The sequence below is a fragment of the Falco biarmicus genome, chromosome 1, assembly GCF_023638135.1.
Source record: "Falco biarmicus isolate bFalBia1 chromosome 1, bFalBia1.pri, whole genome shotgun sequence".
Lineage (NCBI taxonomy): Eukaryota > Metazoa > Chordata > Aves > Falconiformes > Falconidae > Falco > Falco biarmicus.
In genome coordinates this window covers 100,346,694-100,365,504 of record NC_079288.1, presented here as the reverse complement: position 1 = coordinate 100,365,504, position 18,811 = coordinate 100,346,694, and the positions used below count along the sequence as shown (strand labels likewise).

General features: G+C 41.5%; 2 protein-coding genes across 4 annotated transcripts in view; one reads left to right on the top strand and one right to left on the bottom strand.

Annotated features, from left to right (window-relative positions):
• RFC1 (replication factor C subunit 1) overlaps positions 1-12,536 on the top strand; it is a 42,936-nt gene extending 30,400 nt beyond the window's left edge. For both annotated transcript variants that reach the window (XM_056352210.1, XM_056352220.1), the window contains 14 exons: positions 248-352; positions 1,918-2,308; positions 3,322-3,431; positions 4,967-5,081; positions 5,553-5,641; positions 6,694-6,831; positions 7,241-7,336; positions 7,514-7,612; positions 8,055-8,209; positions 8,322-8,439; positions 9,396-9,541; positions 9,990-10,203; positions 11,252-11,443; positions 11,997-12,536. In XM_056352210.1, coding sequence (XP_056208185.1) covers positions 248-352; positions 1,918-2,308; positions 3,322-3,431; positions 4,967-5,081; positions 5,553-5,641; positions 6,694-6,831; positions 7,241-7,336; positions 7,514-7,612; positions 8,055-8,209; positions 8,322-8,439; positions 9,396-9,541; positions 9,990-10,203; positions 11,252-11,443; positions 11,997-12,092 — 2,064 coding nt within the window. In that variant the 3' untranslated portion in view covers positions 12,093-12,536. The remainder of the gene's footprint in view (positions 1-247; positions 353-1,917; positions 2,309-3,321; positions 3,432-4,966; positions 5,082-5,552; positions 5,642-6,693; positions 6,832-7,240; positions 7,337-7,513; positions 7,613-8,054; positions 8,210-8,321; positions 8,440-9,395; positions 9,542-9,989; positions 10,204-11,251; positions 11,444-11,996) is intronic.
• Positions 11,739-18,811, bottom strand: part of WDR19 (WD repeat domain 19) — a 46,892-nt gene continuing 39,819 nt past the window's right edge. Inside the window, exons 33-37 of one of the 2 annotated variants that reach the window (XM_056352199.1) lie at positions 18,601-18,751; positions 16,344-16,467; positions 14,564-14,640; positions 13,713-13,833; positions 11,739-11,876 (exon numbers count right to left, since the gene is read on the bottom strand). In XM_056352199.1, the coding sequence (XP_056208174.1) occupies positions 13,719-13,833; positions 14,564-14,640; positions 16,344-16,467; positions 18,601-18,751 (467 nt within the window). In that variant the 3' untranslated portion in view covers positions 11,739-11,876; positions 13,713-13,718. Of the gene's footprint in view, positions 11,877-12,875; positions 13,055-13,712; positions 13,834-14,563; positions 14,641-16,343; positions 16,468-18,600; positions 18,752-18,811 lie in introns of those variants that run through there. The other variant, XM_056352191.1, reaches the window with a different exon arrangement.

The following is an 18,811-nucleotide window of genomic DNA, read 5'->3' as shown; positions in this document are numbered from 1 at the left end:
TCATATCTAACTGTTGATTTTCATCTCTGCCAAAATGAGGCAGTACTACCAATAAAGTGCATGTTAAAAAGGAAAAGTTGCCTAGTGGTTTAGGGCTTTGCTTTGTTTTTATTTATATGTGTATATACACCCACATAGATAAATTAAAAAAACCTTTTTGTTGTGTTCCTAAATGCAGTCATTACTGGAAAGCACTTCGAAGTGAATTATGTAACTCCTAACTTTTTGATTCTGGCTTTTGCTCCAGGCATCAACTTTAGGGACAAAAGTTATTGATGAAGATGGCCTGTTTGATCTTATTCGAACTATGCCAGGCAAAAAGTCCAAATATGAGCTGGCAGCTGAAACAGAGGTTTGTTCATTATAAACTTAGGGGTGGTTTTCTTATGTGTGTGGTTTTTGGTTGGTTTTTTTTTACTTTGGTCTTTTTTTTAACAGAAAGGAGTTTTGTCTTCTGTTCCAGTAATAATAACCCTGCAATTTTCAATTTGACCTTCTAGGCTAAAAGTTTTGAAAGTGAAAATTTCGTATTTGTGGCTAAGACTTCTACTTGGGAGCTTATAGGGCTTTTCCCCACCTTAACGTTTTTATACTCTGACATTATTCTGTATTTTAGGTATCTGACTGGGGGGGTAATTGTACCTCCTTAGATGGCTTCATTTGTAAACTTTGACTTTTTATTCGTTCTTTGAAATAAGTAATTGTGACTGATACTGTGTCTGATACCCAGACAGGCCCAATATAAAGTTGTACTGTAAACATGAGACAACTTACGTAAACCATGTCTATACGTAACAGATTTTGTCTTTGTGGTACTTGAACTAATACTAGAGGTGATTTTTTCAGGGAACATTGTAAAAAGAGTAACGAGTTTTTTATGTACATTTAAACTTAGTCTGTAATGGCTGATAAAATATTATTAAAATCTGTTAGCTCTAGCATGTTGTGCGTTCGGTATAGCTGTTGCTTTTGGCACTTCTGAAGTGGCTAGACATGAATTGTTGTGTGTAAAGATACTATTGGTGTCTTAAGGAAAAGCAACTCCAAGCTTACTAACTAACTACTTTCACTCCTGTCGTGGTTTCACCCTAGCCAGCAGCTATGCACCACGCAGCTGCTCGCTCAATCCCCACCCTGGTGGGATGAGGGAGAGAATTGAAAAAGTGAGAAAACTCAGCTGAGATAAAAACAGTTTAAGTAAAGCAAAAGCTGCAAACACAATCAAAGCAAGAAAAACTGCTTCTCGTCAGCAGGCAGGTGTTCAGCTATTTCCAGGAGAGCAGGGCTCCATCATGCATAATGGTTACTTGGGAAGACAAATGCCATCACTCTGCACATTTCCCTGCTGCCCTGTCCCACCACAACCACCCCCTTCTTCTGTATGTGAGCACCGCTCAGCGATAACTAAAGCATCCTTGCGTTGTTAACGCTGTTTCCAGCACAAATCCAAAACATAGCCCCATACCAGCTCTGTGAAGAAAATTAACTTTACCCCAGCCAAAGCTAGCACAACTAACTCCCTTTGAATTGCTTTGGGTTGAACGCTTTCTGGAAGCCTTGTTTTGCAAGAGCTTCATGGGTGTCTGGCCCATTTGTTCCAACCTGACTGTCATTAGCGTTGCTTTTTTTAAATAATGTATCAGGCTCCGTGAGTAAGGCAACTGCTTTTGGAATGACCAGAACATTTCCTGCCTCTCTTTTCTGGGTTGTGCTGTGGAACCAAGTGGTATCATGTTTAACAGTGGTTTATTTTTCAGTGGAGTACTACTTCATCTGCTCTTGAAGTTCTATTTATCAATATATAAGCTTTGTTACTTTCTTAAGCACTCCTGTACATGCGTTCAATGACAGTCTGTTTATTTACTGTATAGGTTTTTCAAAATTTCCCTTTAATTTCTTTACCTTTATTTCCCTAAGGCAAAAAAAGCAGCACCTGTAAAGACACCACAGAAAGCAGAAGCTGGAAAAAGGAATTTTAGCCCTCTCAAGAGAGAAGCTGATAATAAAAAATGCAGGTCTACTCCTCAAAAAGGAGATACTGTCAAATCGGCCAAGAAAGAAACGGTTGCTGTTCGAAAGCTTATGGATTTTAAACGGCAGACTGTAGAGGAGAAAGAAGCCTCAAAACCTAAGGGGAACTTGGTTTCTGAGATAAATGAAGACAAAACAGAGAAATTGCTATGGGTAGATAAATACAAGCCTGTATCTCTTAAGGCAATAATTGGACAGCAGGGTGAGCAAAGCTGTGCCAATAAACTCCTCCGATGGCTCAGAAATTGGCACAAGAATACCTCAGAAGATGGACAAGGTGATGAGCGTGGTTAACTTTTCTGTGTTTTTCCATGCCAATCATGCTGCTTGTTTCCCTGGACTGATAAGGGCCTTTGAGATAGCAGAGAAGCTTAGAAGTCAGGAACAAGGCTGCAGTTGGATGCGTTTTTAGCAGCAGTTGAGCCTGCGTTTTTCTTGTTGAAGCAGTTGTTCACTTGTCTGTCCGTGTCCCCCATCCTTGTCCCTCTGCCCTGCCCGCCCCCCCCCAAAAAAAGAAACCACCAAACCCCCCACAAAACACAAACCAACCCATCAAGCAACCAGAACAGAAAATTGTCTGAAAATATTTTTTTAAGTCTTGTGGTAGTCTCTTAAATGTGTGTGTGGTGGTTTCTTTTTTTTTTTCCTACAAGAAACCAAAATAATCTAGTAGTAATGTATATAATAATGGCTTCAGGTTCAGCCTGCTGAATTCTTTCTTGCCAAGAGAAACATTGACCGGTGCTAATATGTCTGTACACATGGTGAAAATACAGGATAGCAGTATGCCCAAAGGGCTGCTGTCATGCATGGGGAAAATTGTTAAGGTCCTGGTTCTGCCTGACAAGTAGTCCACGTCATTCATAGTTTGTCATGGTACAGACAAGTTTTTTCCTGTGTTTAAAATAGCATTTAAGTTTCACTTCAGCCATAGTGGGTAGTGGGGTTTTTCTGTGTTGTGTGTTTGGGGTTTGGTTTAGTTTAGGGGGTGGTGGTGGTGTTTGTTTTTGTTCTGTGGGGGTTTTTTATGAGGTTGTGAGGAAATTGCTGAAGTGGTTGTATTAATAGCACTTCTGTTGTTTTTCAGTTTACAGTCACTGCAAGTCTTAAACTAAGATGGTTTAAGCTGCTTTTCACCAAATGGTTAGGGATGCAGATATGGATGTGTATTTTTTAATACCTGTATCAGGCCTCAAGTGCGGAAGAATTGTAGTGGTGTTTGAATCTTTAGAAGTATGCAGTTTGTTTTGTAATACATACCTAGGTAAAACCTGGAATCTTCTTTTATAGCAAAGACCAATAAAACTGGAGGCAAAGATGATGCTACTGGTTTTAAAGCAGCATTACTTTCTGGTCCGCCCGGAGTTGGTAAAACTACTACAGCTTCTTTGGTTTGTAAGGTGAGTTCATGTTAAGGGTTGTTCCCAGCAGTTTTTGTTATATATTGATTCTTTGTCTGGATACAGGTACATTGTGCAGGTCTATGTCCCCCTAAATGGCCAGGGTCTGCTCCTAGCCTAGTTCTGCCTGCTCGTAGGTTAAAATATGTGCATGTTTAGATACCTTTATCAGGTCTAAAGGCAGTGAGAGTGAGAACGTAGCTGTGGGTGTCTGTTTCTTTCTGTTGTATTGAGAGGAAGCGTGTGACAGTATGTTGAACAATTGGAAATGGCTTTCAAAAATTGTGAGTGTTCAACCTAGTTCTACAAGTTAGGGAATATTTGTGCTAAATTTAGTGGGAGTTTTAATTTTGACAAGCTTTTTGAAAGACTTGGTTCTGTTTTTTATATATCGAACAAAGATATCTTTCCCAGGCTCATTCTAAATTCAAATACTACTTTAGGATGAAAAAAGTTGACAGGGCTATGTGTCAGTCTCTAAATCTGAATTCAGAAATTGGTGTTACAGTAAGTTAAGAAAACCCGTGTTCCACTGCATCATGAGAATCAGCTGAGAACTTCATACTGTGGAAACTAAAGCTAAGTTACTAATAGTGTTGCTGTAACAAGTTACAGGGTTTTATTTTGTTCTCTCAGAGTATGATAATACCAGCTTGGAGGGGTTCAGATCTATTGCCCGCTATCTGACCTTTGTGGTGGAAAGGAGTGATTCCTTACCTCAGTGTTTGAGTTGTATAGAGTAACGCCCGATCTTTCCCACCTCTTCCTCCCACCCTTACAGCATGGTCTTTTCTGCTTCTGGTCTCCAGCCTAGCGCTTGCTCACAGCTGGTTGAGATCTCTGCAGAGCGTTTCATCATGTTCCGTAGGAACAGCCAACGAAATATGGGGGGGGGGGGGCGTGTGTGTGTGTGTGTGTTCAAGCTGCAAGCCCAAGGCTGTGTGCAGTTCACTGCTGCACTGTGGCGTGCCCCTGGCAGGGGAGTTTGCCGATGAAGGAGCAGGTGGGTTAAGTTCTTTCAGGTACTGACATGCAGCCCAGCCCTGTTCTGAAGTGTTAGAATTGCTGGGGGAATCATGTGGTTCCAAGCTGTTAAACAGTTAAAACCTTTTCTGTCCTTCAGCTTTTTGGAGGTACGTGGCATGTTTCTTTCTGCATAAGACTTTGATATGCAGCTGGAAATACCATGGAGCTTAGCCAGTCTTGGCTCGTAGTTCTGTTTTTATCCTTGGTGGTAGTTCTGTTAATCTTTCAGGACTAAATTTGTGCCACTAACTCTGCAAGCCTTCCCCACCCCCAATTCCCAGTTCTCAGTTGGGCCTGTCTGTTCTGTGTGTGGTTACAAATATTTTTGAGGTGTAAGAGAAAAGGAGTATTAAGGGGAGGAGGGAATCAAAGCCACAAATTAGTGGAAACAGTGCTGTGTAAGAGCTTTCTTCTGGAACTCTGAAATACTGTTTCTAAGTCTGAATATGCATATGCTCTTTCACTGATGTGTGTTCTCATTTTTTGTGTGGTTTGTGTGTTTGGACTAGGAGCTGGGGTACAGCTATGTGGAGCTGAATGCTAGTGACACTCGCAGTAAGAACAGTCTGAAGGAAGTAGTTGCCGAATCGCTTAACAACACCAGCATCAAAGACTTCTGTTCTGGTATGTCTGTTGTTTGAAGGAAGATTTTCGTTATATTAAGAGTCCGGTTACAGGAGGGACAGAGCTTGCTTATTGTACAACAAACAGTGTTAGGAATTTAACTTGCTCATCATGTGGAGGGATCTCGCTGATAGGGATAGCTTAATTTAGTAGGTTGTTTTATCTCATCTTTAGTTGTAGAATTATATCCTGGTATTAGTCGAATCAGTCATCAGTCTGCACAGACTACTCAAGAACTCTGCAGTTGCTCATCTGTTGTATGAGACTTGTCTCTTGGAAGATGACACGAGGTTGTAGTCAGTTCTGTTCTGTGAATGTAGGAGATTCATGTGATCAGGAGTCAGAGCAAGAGATTTGTCACCACCTCAGTTGTCTAGGATGGGGTTACCTAACCTATAAAGCATTGGGTAAAACTCTGAGCGAGAACCTATCTTATTGCCATTTCATTTTCTTGTTCATATTCATTTTCAGGCACATCCTCATCAGTTAGCGGGAAACATGTATTGATCATGGATGAAGTGGATGGTATGGCAGGCAATGAAGACAGAGGAGGGATTCAGGTGAAACTGCTATAGTTATTAGCTAATGCCATTGCTAAGAGTACATACCATATATAGCACAAAATATTTCAAGCCAGTCTACTGTCCTCAACCCATGGTCCATAGAAAGTCTCTGTAGAGTACAGTTTCTCTGATCTATTTTAGAAGTCTGTGTTTGTGTAAGAAGAGTTATGCATTGGTAGAGGGGGGGAGGGGAAAGGTACTTCTGTAAAAGAAACCTGGAGTGATGAACTTGGGTGTGTGAACTTAAGTTTTTTCCTGGACAGGTGAATTTATTCTAAGGTCTCTGTAGCTGACATCTATCTGCAGCAGGAAGTTTGTAATCTGGCTGGGACAGTTGCTCTCTTCAGTAGGCAGTAACACTGAGTAAACAATGCGGCATAGGCAGTATTATCCTTTGTTTTCCTTAGCAGCTCCAGTTTTACCTTTTGAAGATTTCCTATGGTCACATACAGTACTTTGACAGTAAAGGGCATACAGATCTTTAGCTCAGGTGTGCAGACGCTTGCATTGCAGGAATATGAAACTGAACTTCACCTTAATTAGACTAGGCAAAGTTTGTTCTGGTAAGCCTAATAATGCGGAAGCCTCGGGGTTGAGCTCTTTGGATAGGGAAGAGCTGATGTTTTTACTTCCTGCTGCTTCATTGTGTGCGGCAGGGTGCAGTCAGGGAGGTTTGTGCTCCCTCTGAGCATGGGCTTGGTCAAACCGGCCTTTGGACGAGTGAATCTAGTTCTGCCGGTGGACAGCTGTACTCTGGGCTGTTGATCTTCATTGGTTCATGAAGACTGTTCCAAACATGGTTGCTCAAAGTAGATAGTGGAAGTGGGGAGACGGCAGACTTACTGCAGCTGAATCGAATAGCGAGCAAAAAAGTAGGAGAGGGGCTAGGTTTTCACTCTGTATAAATATGATTACAGTAGGAGTTTATTATAGACTTGCACTTGTCAAGGATCTGATTTAAGGCAGGGAATAAACCAGGAGAATGCTTGGTATGACGTTTTAATAATTGAGTTACTTGATGCAATTGTTGTAATGTGTTTAAATCACAGGAGTTGATTGGTTTGATTAGACACACAAAGATACCAATCATCTGTATGTGTAACGATCGCAACCATCCTAAAATTCGTTCCTTGGTCCACTACTGTTTTGATCTTCGTTTTCAGAGACCTCGTCTAGAACAGATTAAGGTAAGAAGGCTGTGGCTGTATGGGCTGTACTGAATTACCATCAGGAACTTCTGTCTTCACGTGGCAGAACTTACACGGAATTGGAAACATCGCATAAAACTTAATGGGTCACCTCAGTGGGTAACTGCCTTTCAAAATGGGTTGTCTGAATTCTAAAATCTGAAAGGCTTTGGGAAGAAAAATTCAATCTTAAATATATCCAAAAATTTCTTTTTTAAATGATCTTGTACTTTTCCTACACTAGTGACAAGGGATTACCTTATGTTTAAGAGCGAAAATTTAAATTATACATTCTATAAAAGAACTAGAAAAATACGGTGATGTTCTTTCATAGATGTGTCAATATGTTCTGTAGGGGGAAGACTTCACAGGAATTCTCTAGTGACACTTCCTCAATTGTATATTACAGGGTGCCATGATGTCTATTGCATTTAAAGAAGGTTTAAAAATTCCACCACCTGCTATGCAAGAGATAATCCTGGCAGCAAATCAGGACATCAGACAGGTCTGTGCCCATTCAGCAGCAGCGTCCATTTGGATAGCACATCATGTACAAGTCCTTGGCTTCAGCTTAGTATTTGAACAGTATTACTGTTTTTATGTGTAGAGATCAGGCTGTCTTCTACTAGTCTCTTCAATTTAAATGCTGTTACGCTACCACATTGTCAATTTTGTTCTTTAGGTTTTACATAATCTTAACATGTGGTGTGCAAAAGATAAATCACTGACGTATGATGAGGCTAAAACAGATGCCAGCAGAGCCAAAAAGGATATCAAACTGGTAAGTGTAAAATACTGGATTGGCTTTTACTGTCGTATTCTGATGTAATCACTAGGCTTTATAGGCATCTCCTGAACTAAAGCACTGATGCTTGAGATGCAGGGAGCTGTCAGATTTGCCACAAATAGTTGAAGAGGAGCAGTAAATACAGGACTGAGTGTGTATTTTGATGTACTGCTGTCTTATGTAAGATCAGTTATGAAGCTCATACTTCTCATCGCAAGTCTTCTGTTTAGGAGATAGTTCTCTTAATATTGGAAGTAAAACACGATTCTGAAAACTGGGAAAGTGCTAGGAAGGTAATACTGAATGTTAACTTGTACTGATGAGTCACTGTTGGGTACCATCACTAATCTGAAGTAATTTTGTTGGTGTTGTGCTCTGTCTTTATTGTTTATGTTGACCTGTAACTCACTGACTTCTTGAAATATCATTTCCTTAGGGCCCTTTTGATGTTGTCCGGAAGGTTTTTGCTGCTGGAGAGGAGGTTGCTCGTATGTCTCTTACAGACAAATTGGATCTTTTCTTCCATGATTATTCCCTAGCGCCTCTCTTTGTCCAGGAGAACTATGTACATGTGAAACCAGCTGCCGCTGGGTGAGTTATTCCATACCCTAAACTGATGTAGGCTTTTAAGTGTCGGGGAGTAAAACTAGACTAAAAGTTATCTGGATATTTCTGCTTTCTAAGAGTCAACTTTGTTTTCCAGAGGAAATCTGAAAAAGTACTTGATGCTCTTGAGTAGAGCAGCTGATAGTATATGTGATGGTGATATTGTGGACAAACAGATTCGTAGCAAGCAAAACTGGAATCTTCTTCCAACACAGGTGAGCACTTCACACTCAAAATCTTGTGTGCTTTATGGGTGTTAGTTTAAAAGACCAATCCCTTGACACTGAGGTTTAGATTAACTTTATGACCTGTACGGTTCACACTTCATGCAGTATTCTCTGTTCTGCTGGTGGGTGGAGCAGTTTCCTGTATTCGTATTGTTGAGCACATGCTGTATTGTGAAATGAAGTCTTCTGAAACTTTGAAAAGCTTGACCCTTCTTTATAAAGCACAGGAGCACATGGCACTTGTCACTTCTGATGTGCAGTTGCAAGCCTACTCTGTTTTATTTATGTGCTTCCTATCCCGCCCTCTCACCAGGCCAGTATTTCTCCCAAAGCACAGGAGGCTGAAGCTTTGTCACTGTGCTTCTGTTAATGGTCACTGAAACATCGACAAGACTTGCCTAAAGGATTATGACTGGCATCAGAGAATGTGTCATAGATTAAATTGGCAGGGACCTCTGGAGGTCATAGAGTTCACCCCCCTGCTTGGCGTGGGTCCAAGCAGAGAAGTGGCTTAGGATTTGTTCGCTTTTTTTTATTTGTTAGCTGATTTTTTGTAGGTTCGTGGTGTTCGTTGGAAATGTCTCCTTTACCATGTCTGTCGGCCTGCAGGTTACAGCACTTGCTTGTGTAAAGTCAGCTGTTTGACTGCACTCTAAAGTAGACATGAGAAATGAACAGGCTGCTTTTTTTTTCCTTTTCTTTAATGGCTTTTACAACCTAGGTAACTTTACAGACATCTTAGAATGTGGTACAAGAGATGAAGGTGTAACCTAAGAGGGGTTGAACAGAAGCAAGGAACCAAAAAAGAGTTTTGTTAAAACAAACCGTTTTTACTGCGGAACGGTATTGATTACCCGCTTTCATGCAGACAAGCAGGGTAGTATGTTGTGGGGTCAGTGAGACTAGTTCATGGTGATTTTTTGGCATGTGTGCTACTTTTTCAGGGTATTTATGCAAGCGTCCTCCCAGGGGAGCTGATGAGAGGTCACATGACCCAGTTTCCTGTCTTTCCCAGCTGGCTGGGGAAATTTTCATCCACAGGCAAACACGATCGTATTGTTCAAGAACTGGCAATGCACATGAGCCTCAGGTAGTACTGGCATTTCTCTTCTGGCTTGTATCAATACTGGGTATTTAGTTCTCATGTAGTTCGCTACCCACTGTTAATTCCTTGCTGGGCTTGGTACAAAGTGTATATCCTGTGAATATGCTTGTATGTTGTTGGTGACGCTTTCTTAGCACTTGATCAGGACAACAACCAGACTGCAAACACTTCTAGTATAGTCAGCAGTCCTGTGACTCCCCCCGCCCCCGAAGCTGTTGTTTCTCGGTCAGGGATGTGTTTCCCCAGACTGCTCAGTGTTTGCACACCTTGCATCAGTTATCCCTAACGCAGGTATGGCAGAAGGAGCAGCACAGTACAACTCTTAAGGCAGCTGCTTACCCCTTTGCCAGGGGCCTTACCTCCAGGTTGCTCGTGTTCAAAAGCGAGGGGTGGTGGTTGTGCACATTTACTTACTGTTTTCAATTTGACAAAGAACCCAGACAGGCAAGAGGACAGTAAATATGGAGTATTTGCCGTACTTGCGAGACGCGCTTGTCCAGCCCTTGAAAGACTTTGGAGCAGATGGTGTACAAGAAGCTGTAACATTTATGGACTCTTACTGCTTGGTGAAAGAAGATGTTGAAAATATCATGGAAATAAGCACATGGGGAGGCAAACCCAGTCCTTTTTCAAAGCTGGATCCCAAGGTAAAATTTACCAGTGAATTTTTTCCTTTTCTTCCATATCTTTAAAAAGCGATTCTAGATTCATAGCTGTGGTATTGATGTGCTGCTGAAAGGCTGAAGTTGGTGCAGCTGCCAAACATACTACTAAAAGTTGAGGTGTATGTCCTAGAGATGGTTAGGCTGGGCCTCATTTCAGGAGTCTTACACCTGTTGTTCCTGGCGTAAGGGATCACTGGGCATTGGCTGGGGCCTGGGCACAGAACTGGAACACAGAAGGGACAGGGAAAGCTGGTACCTTTCTGCAAGCCAGCTCCCGGCTACAAGCTGTGTCACCTTCGTGCATAGCGCTGCCTTTGTTACCGTCGTGTAAAGGAGGAGCCACACACAACTGTATTTGTTACAGCGTGGGCACTGAGGTGAGAGGCTGGCTTGCAGCTTGCATCTTTCACAGTCCAGTTAGACTGAGCTGCTAGACCTGGGGGGACTTCGTGGGGTGCTCCTCCAGTACCCAGCTAGCCCGCTTCAGTGGTTGGGACCCTCATCTAGTACCAGGTGAGCTTAAGCTCAAGTCCCTGTTACAAACTAGGCAGGTGTGAGATCTGAACCATGATGTCCCCCATCCCAGGTTAAGTACTCTGGGCGAGAAGATTCTTCTTTGCTGGTAAGTAAACCTGTGCTGCTGTTGGGCGTTTCCCTAGTCTGAATACATTGCTCCAGTGTGGCAGGTGTTCAGTGCTGCGGAGGGTGGCTTCGGTGTAAGGGACTTGGATTAGACAGCAGCAGAACAACAGTGCTGAAATTGCTGGAGGCCGAAGCAAGAAGCATCTGAAGATACGTATGCTCTAGCTGAGGATTATGTGGGACTTTGATAAAATGATCCTTACCATAGAGGTTGTAGATGCTTTCTGTGTCCTTTTGAGAATGTGTCCTCTTCTGCATATCTTTGGTCACATCTTTGCGAAGGAAAGATGATGTGGAACCTCCAGCCAAGAGCTGGTTAGCTAACAACCAACCTTCTCATCTACAGTTCCAAACCTGATGCTCATCATGTTCCTTTCCAACCTAACAGGTCAAAGCAGCTTTTACACGTGCCTACAACAAGGAGGCACATCTGACTCCATATTCACTTAATTCTGTCAAGATATCTAAAAGGCAGTCGGGGTCTGCATCAGCCTTGGGACTGAATGAAGAACTGAATGTGGAAGAGATCCAGTCTGATGAGGATGAGAAAGATACTGTTGAAAGTGACGCAATGATTAAGGTGACAGTTTCCTCAGTGTTAAACTACCACAGTAAACTGCTTTCTGGTTTTTTAGTTACCTTTTTGGGACTTGTAACATCATCTGAAGGGGGGAGGGGGGGAAGTGGACTAGTAGATGCTGAATACATGATCTGTCAACTTCTAAATTAAAAAAGTCTATGATGTTATTTCCATCCATTGCCTTCTGCTTGCACGTTAGACCAAAGTGAGACATCACTGTACACCCCTGAATACTGCATCCAATTCCCAAACTTTGTAATATTTTAGGTGTTGGTGGGGACGGTGCCATTGGTAAGGAGCAACCACAGGCCTTTGCATGGGGTTATCACAGATGACAATTTCAGCCACACCCTTTGTATGTGTCACCAAATCAGGCCATTAAGACTGAATATTGTTGAGTCTGTACTCTCCATGGTGTTTTAAAACTTCATACCTGAAATGGGAGGGGAAGAGAAGAGAGAGTTTTTTTCTTTTAATACTGATTGCATTTTGACTTACGCTTTTTTGTCAGGTTGCAGTTGGATTTTGAACTGTCTGTATGTTCTGTTTGCAGAAAAAAACCCCTAAGTCTTCCAAGCTGCCAAAAAGAGAGAAAAATGAAGAAACAACAAAAAAAGAAGGGAAGAGAAAAGAGAAAACAAGACATTAAGCAGAATAAAATCTTGCTCTGGATGTAGCTTTGCTTATCTAACTTTTGGCAGAAACATGAAACAGATCCATTGCTGGAGCTGGGAAAGTAGAACCAGTGTGTTGAAAATGCTCCTCTTATAGAGGTGATGTAGCTACTGTACTCTCACACTATGCCGTGCTGTACTTACTCTTAACGTGCTACAACCTATAAATATCCTTGCGCAACAAACACCAGGGTGCATGAAACATGATGAAAATAGGGTGTTAGTTACCTGATGTTTATGCAAAGTCTTCCTAGGACCCCGTTACTCTTTTTTTTTTTTTTTTAATAAATCCCCTGACGTTATGTGGTGAACTCTTGTAAATACTACATGATGCAAAAAAGACCCCAAACCTAAATTGCATATTTGTACATTATAGAAATTAAGTGGTATATCAGATAACAATAAAACGTTTCACAGGAGTCTTTTTCAAAAAGTTTTGGTTACAGTCATGGAGTGTTCTGTCTCTCCCTCTCTTCCAAGGTTTCGGCTTTCCTTTGTGTACAGGATGTGCTTTTCCTACAACTGCCCTTTTTTTCAGTTAGAGACACAGAACAACAGTGAGGGATTTAGCTCCAAAACTAGAGGAGCCCATGCGTGTGAGTTGTATCTTCAGTGTAAGAAATGTTTGATAGAAAATAGTCGTAAAAGTTCAGAACTGATCTTGAAAAAGATAATGCTGAGGGTTTTTTTGTGACTTACAAAACACAGAATGCCCCTTGTTTTGTCTTCGGTGGAGATAAAACACAAATTTTGCTTGGTAAGAATAATCATCAATAATTTTTATTACTGTAATAAATCAAAGTACAAAACTTATCAAAAGCTAAATAGACAAAATAGAAGTGACATGTTTGTTGTTGTTACTACATTCTGGTAGGGAAAAGATGTGTAATCTAGTGATGAAGCTTTCCTTGCTGCTTGCCAGACAACACATGCAGTTCTGAAAATAAACAGAGGTGGTTAGTCATATCCCAAGGTAAAAAGACGGTGATGGCAAACTACAAGGTTTTCTCGGACTGGGGGGGAGGGGGGGGAAATTAACAAAAATAAGGTTAGGATCCAGGTGTGTGGCATAGATGGAGCAGTGGTTTTGTTCTTTGAGATACTCTTACTTCAAGCCAGTGCTATGTTCCTGTGACATGTTTTGTTAAACACAGAGGCTAAGGTCCTTAACCTGCATTTTGATCTGTTTCTACTTTGCATCTCTCTCTTCCTATGCTCATTGGTAGATCTGTAGAAGGATCTGAGGATGTGGAGATCTTGAAACTGTTCTCTCTGCTACTGAAGCACAACTGGTGTTCAGGAACACGTTCCAAACCAGAACGTGGTGAAGGTGACGGTGTGATCATAGAGGCAGACTAGTTTAAAGCCTCACAACTGGAATGATTTAATAACCAGGTCGGCTGCAGTAGCAAAACATACTGGTGTCTGTGTGCCTGAGGGAAAATGGAGAACCCAGGCTCAGCTGTACCACCTGAGGTGCAGAGCCAGGCTGTGAGTTAGACTCTTGAATGCTGCGTTTCCCTGGCTGGGAAAAACTCCTTAGACGTCCTAGAATGAGCCCTGTTAAGTAAAATAATACAGGTTCTAGCACATACCTGAGCTTATTGGTCCCCGTCTTCTGGTTTGAGGTACTGCGTGCAGTCGTTTATTTTATTAAGATGAACAATGTCAATCCTTTCAGAACACATCGGGCATATGTTTTCAGTCTGTAACATGCTGTTTTAAAAAGAAGGGTGATGGGCAAATGATAAAAACATGTTAGAATTAAAAGGAGCAGCTGGCCCCGAGGCAGAAGGCGTACAGCAAAGTTCTGATCTGTTTCATGTAACAAATGCAGGCTCGAGCAATGGCCGCTTCAGTCCGGGCCGAGCAAAGGTTGGTTTGTTCATTTTTAAGATTTGAGAATTAACATCACGATGGGAAGGCTGATACTCTTTGCCATGAGGAAAATTTGGCAATTGAAACATACAGAGGAACTTGGGCTAAACATGAAGCTCCTGGAGCTTCACAGCTATCCAGTCCCGTTCTCGCACAGATGATTACTGGGGACAAGAGGTGATTGCTGCCTTAGCCTATACCTATTTTTCTGTTGTATTCTGTTTGTTTTGGTGACTGCTGCTGTGCCTCTGTTCCCCCTGCCCCCATATCAGGTGTCCTTCCTGGAAGGAGCTGAGAGCTTGCACAAGCTCCCCCCGTCCACCTTCAGGACAGTTCCTGTTGCTGAAGCCCTGCATCTCTGGCTGAATTCTTTATTGTGGTTTTCGTTCCACGCTGAAGCGATGTTCTGTGAGTAGGTTAGATGGAACTACTGAGTAAGTGGTGTTCCTCTTCCACCCCACCCCAGCTGTTACGTGTTTTTAATACCAAATGAAACAGTTTGCTGCTAAAATACGAACAAACATTGGAATCGTGCAACAGAAAAGGAAAAGAAAATACCCCAACTTACTTCTTGAATTCTGAATAGAGGGCAGGAAAGTCGCAGTGTGGGCAGACTGTCCAGTCATCTCGTACCATATGTCGACCCTGCACGCAAAAGCCGCAAGTAATTAAGGGGTTGTGTGCTGTCCCAGTGCGCTGGGCATTTTGTTTTGTACCTGTTGCTGTGAAAAAGTCTCAGCAACTGCTTTCTGAAGACTGAGCAATTAAAAACCCAAACCCGTGGTCGTGTTAACTCTAGTCTGATTACTGTGTAAATTCTGTAACTAGGAACGGAGCTCTCGGTGAGATGCAGTGTTTTCATTGTAATTCACATTGCTCTTTTTAAAAAAGAAACCTAAGACTGCATTGAATTACAATTTTAAAAATTCTTTTAGTTTGGTGATTCTAAAATGTTACCTGTAGTGCTGTGTCTAGACATGTATGTACATCTACAGAGACTTGATGTTGCATGTCACCTGAGTCCAGGAGGTTGCATTCAACACGGTCAAATTTGTGAACGTAGCGGCTGCCTGGTACTTGCCTCTTTAAACAGAAATTATTTCCTCTCTTTTTGGTATGGTTCACTAAATTTGCTTTTAGAAGCAAGAATCCATGTGTACTTTTTCAATACCATAAAAACACACCAGCATGTTGAACTACATTTAGAGATGAGAGATTTATGCTCTTAATACAATATGCAACAGTAGACTGTTTTGACACTGACTCTCAAAGGTGAAAATGCTGCATTCCTAATGATGTTACAAATACTTGTGTTGTAAATGAACTATAACCAAGATAGAGCCTAAATAAATAACATGGAATATATATACAATTATGTACATTATGTTTGGCTCTTAAAGCTGTATTCAAAAGCCTTGCTTTTTTTCTTTTAAGATATTACTTCTAAAATATATTGGTAATCTTACTCTGCTAAACCAATAGAGTAAAAAAATAGATTAATTGCTATTAATATTTTTTGTAAGACTTAATTCTTTAGTTTAATAAAGAATGTTAATTCCAACATTTGATTCTTGCTCAAGTAAATTTTGTTTTTTCTGTAATTCCAGTATAACTAATCACTTGAACATGGTAAAAACAGAGTCTGTTAGTTATACAGTAGCTAACCTCAGTATAAAGATTTTGTACTCATGCTGGTAACAGTAGGATGCATGGCTTTTCCACTAGGAAACGTACCCCATCCATACCTGTTCAGTACACTCTAAATCATCCTGAAACAAATGGTAGAACTTCTCTCTCCTTTCTGTGAGGATCAGTAATGTAAGAAATGCTGAGGTTACTAAACCTTGGAAGGGCCTTAAGTGGTTTGTTGTTGGGTGTTTTTGTTGTTGTTTTTGTTTGAAGTCTTGGCAGCCTGGAGTTCAGGGGTTGAGAGCTGTGCCCTCCCACGGCTCTTGTACACGGAAGAAGAGAGGAGGGCTGCCATCTCTTGCCACCGTTGCTCTGAGCACTGCAGCACCTACACAAAGGGCTGAGCTGGGAAGCACAGTCCTGTCTGTCCTCCAAAGGGCACCGGGTGTGCTGCAGTTGAAGGGAGTCCCGGTACACCACCTGCCTTCTCAGGAAGCCAAAGTCTTTCAGAACCACTTCGTGATTTTACTGTCACCCTCAAGTGCCTGCAACTTGTAGGTGGCAACTAAGGACACTCTGTCATAGTGCAGCTTGGGGAAAAAAAACCAACCAACCAAACCCACAAAAACATCTAGCTTGAAACTCCTAGCAAACCAAAGATGTTCAGACAAACTTCTTTTTAGGAGAGAAAAGCTTTGGAAAACATGGCAGACACTTACAGTTGCAATACAGTATGGGAGATTGTTTTTACAGCCAGGACACAAAAGTTCGCACTCTGGGAGCTGGAATGCACAGTACGGACAGGCTGTTGTTGGCTCTTCTGTCTCTGTGGTGTCTGGACGCCTAGGAGTAAGATACAAATGTGAATAAAAACCTCAAGTGCTTTGAACTTGAACGAAGATGTTTTCCAATGCCTTTGATGCTTACTTGCATAGCTTCCAGTTTCTATTTTGTATTCTACCAGATAATTAATTCTAACTACCACTCAAGCTTCATCACAATTCTGTAAACTCAGGAACAGGTCATTTTCTATCTAATTTGAAACAATATAACCTTTTTAAAGCTGTAACAGGTAATACTACTTAGAAAGATTTCAAAACTCATAGTCTATACGTATAAAATATCAAGCTATGGTTTTTCTATTTCAGTGTTTTTCTGTGCAGGAGTGGCCACAAACAGTTGAAGTAACAAGAAGTAAAACTAGCATCTGGGGAGGGCCAATGCAGCTTGTACCGCTGCCTTTCACAGGTTGGTTTTTGCCCAAGTGTCTGTTGGTCCTGATCCAGACATCACAGCACCTGGCGTGAGACCTTTTTCTAGATTTCTTCTGCAACCTTTAATGCTTAATCTTCTATGGAACACTTTGAGATCAAGAGTTTGGATCCACTTTTAGTGTATTTTCCAATGAAGAGGATATATCCTTTCTAATGTTTGGCCTAGTAACCTTGGAGGCAGACAGATGGTTTCCTTGGTTATCTTGATACTTTGTAGAAAGCTGAATTTCTCCTTTTATCAGCCCAGGCATGTTGCAGTGGCCCGTTCCTTTGTCTCCACTTAATGAAATCTGAGGTACGGGTAAACCTGACTGATAGATTAGGAGCAAGGCAACGTGGCTTTCAGCATTTGATACTGTATTTTAGAATCTTACTGGAATGTTGTAAGATTCCTAACAAACGGGTAACAGGGAAGAACTCTGCAAGCATTAAAAAAATGGTTAAGATGCTAAACAGAACAGAATAAACAGTTCTCATAGTACACATCTGTGGTAACCTGCTGCTCATAAAATACAAGGGAAAATAACGTGATGGCACAGCTTGTATATGTTATTCAGACTGATATAGGCCAGAGTCAGCTTCAAAGAATTCCAGAACAACTTTGTGCTAAGAAAATACAAGGGTGGAGGGAAGCCAAAGCAAGGCCTGTTGGAAAAGAATTTCCATGTGTAAGATGATGGACTCTGAACTGCTGCAGCGTAGGAGCAGGATCTTGCAATTATAATACATGCTATGAAAACATCAGCTTGCTTTAAAAACAGTCAAAGCAAAGGAGGTAGGGTGGAACACAGAGTCATTCTGCTACTATATAAATCCAGGGGTTGCCCACATCTTGAAGACAATATGTAGTTTTGGTCCTGCCTCTTCCAAAAAAGGCTTTAAAAGGGTTTTGGAGAAAGGCCATAACGATCAGCATCCATAAAAGATAAGCTACGTAAACTAAGACTTCAGGTCCTGAAAAGATAATGACTGGTAAGAGGGAAAAATGTCAAAAAAAAAAAAAGGTTTATAAAACTGTAAGCGGCACAGAAAAGGCCAGATCTCTCTCAAGAGGAAAGCTACAAGGGATCACATTGAACTAGCCAGGGGCCAGCCTTGACACAGTGGAACTTCTTGTCACAGGAGGTACCTGTCACTATAAATTGTACATAGCTTCAAGCAGAGAGACTTAATAAATACCCAGACTTCCCCTATGGGCTCAGCAAGTCCCGGACCCTCAAAATACTGGAGAAAACCAGAACTTCAGACAAGGAAGAAAATGTTAAGAATTCATCTGTTTTCCATCTGCCCTTACGGTTTTTTTTTTTATCTTGGCCATTTAGGCAGTAGCCCAAATCACAGAAGAGCACACCGCTGCAGCAGCGAACAGTTGCCACGTACATTCCTAACTGGAGAACAACTGAAGCTGTGTGGCTGCACTTGCGCCTGTATGGACAAGATGGAAAATGTTGCTGCTAGTTGGGAAGCATTTTACACTAACACTACATTTCAGGTTTGCTGCATGCAAGGGAACAGAAAAGCCTTTACTTTTCAGAGCAGGTGGGATGGTGGTGGTGGGGAAATGGCTCTCAGCCTTCCAACTCTGAGACAGTGAAATAAGACGAAGACAGGATGAAGCCCATAGGCTTTATGAGCAAAAATAGCATTATACATGAAGCCTTGATACTATGTACATTTGAAAGTACATGTTAACACTGCTTACCTGACCATCGCTTCAATTTTCTTTTTGTATTTAAGATCTATTTTATTACGATATTCGGGTCTCATCAGCATAGCAGCAAAACTGAAGGCCGAGTTCTTCAATCCTGCTCTATGACACTCTATTACAGTTGAAGTCAAAATTGGCACAATGTCTGTAAGAGAATGAAACAATGATGTGAAATATTTAGTCACCAATATTAACGTTAAAAAGC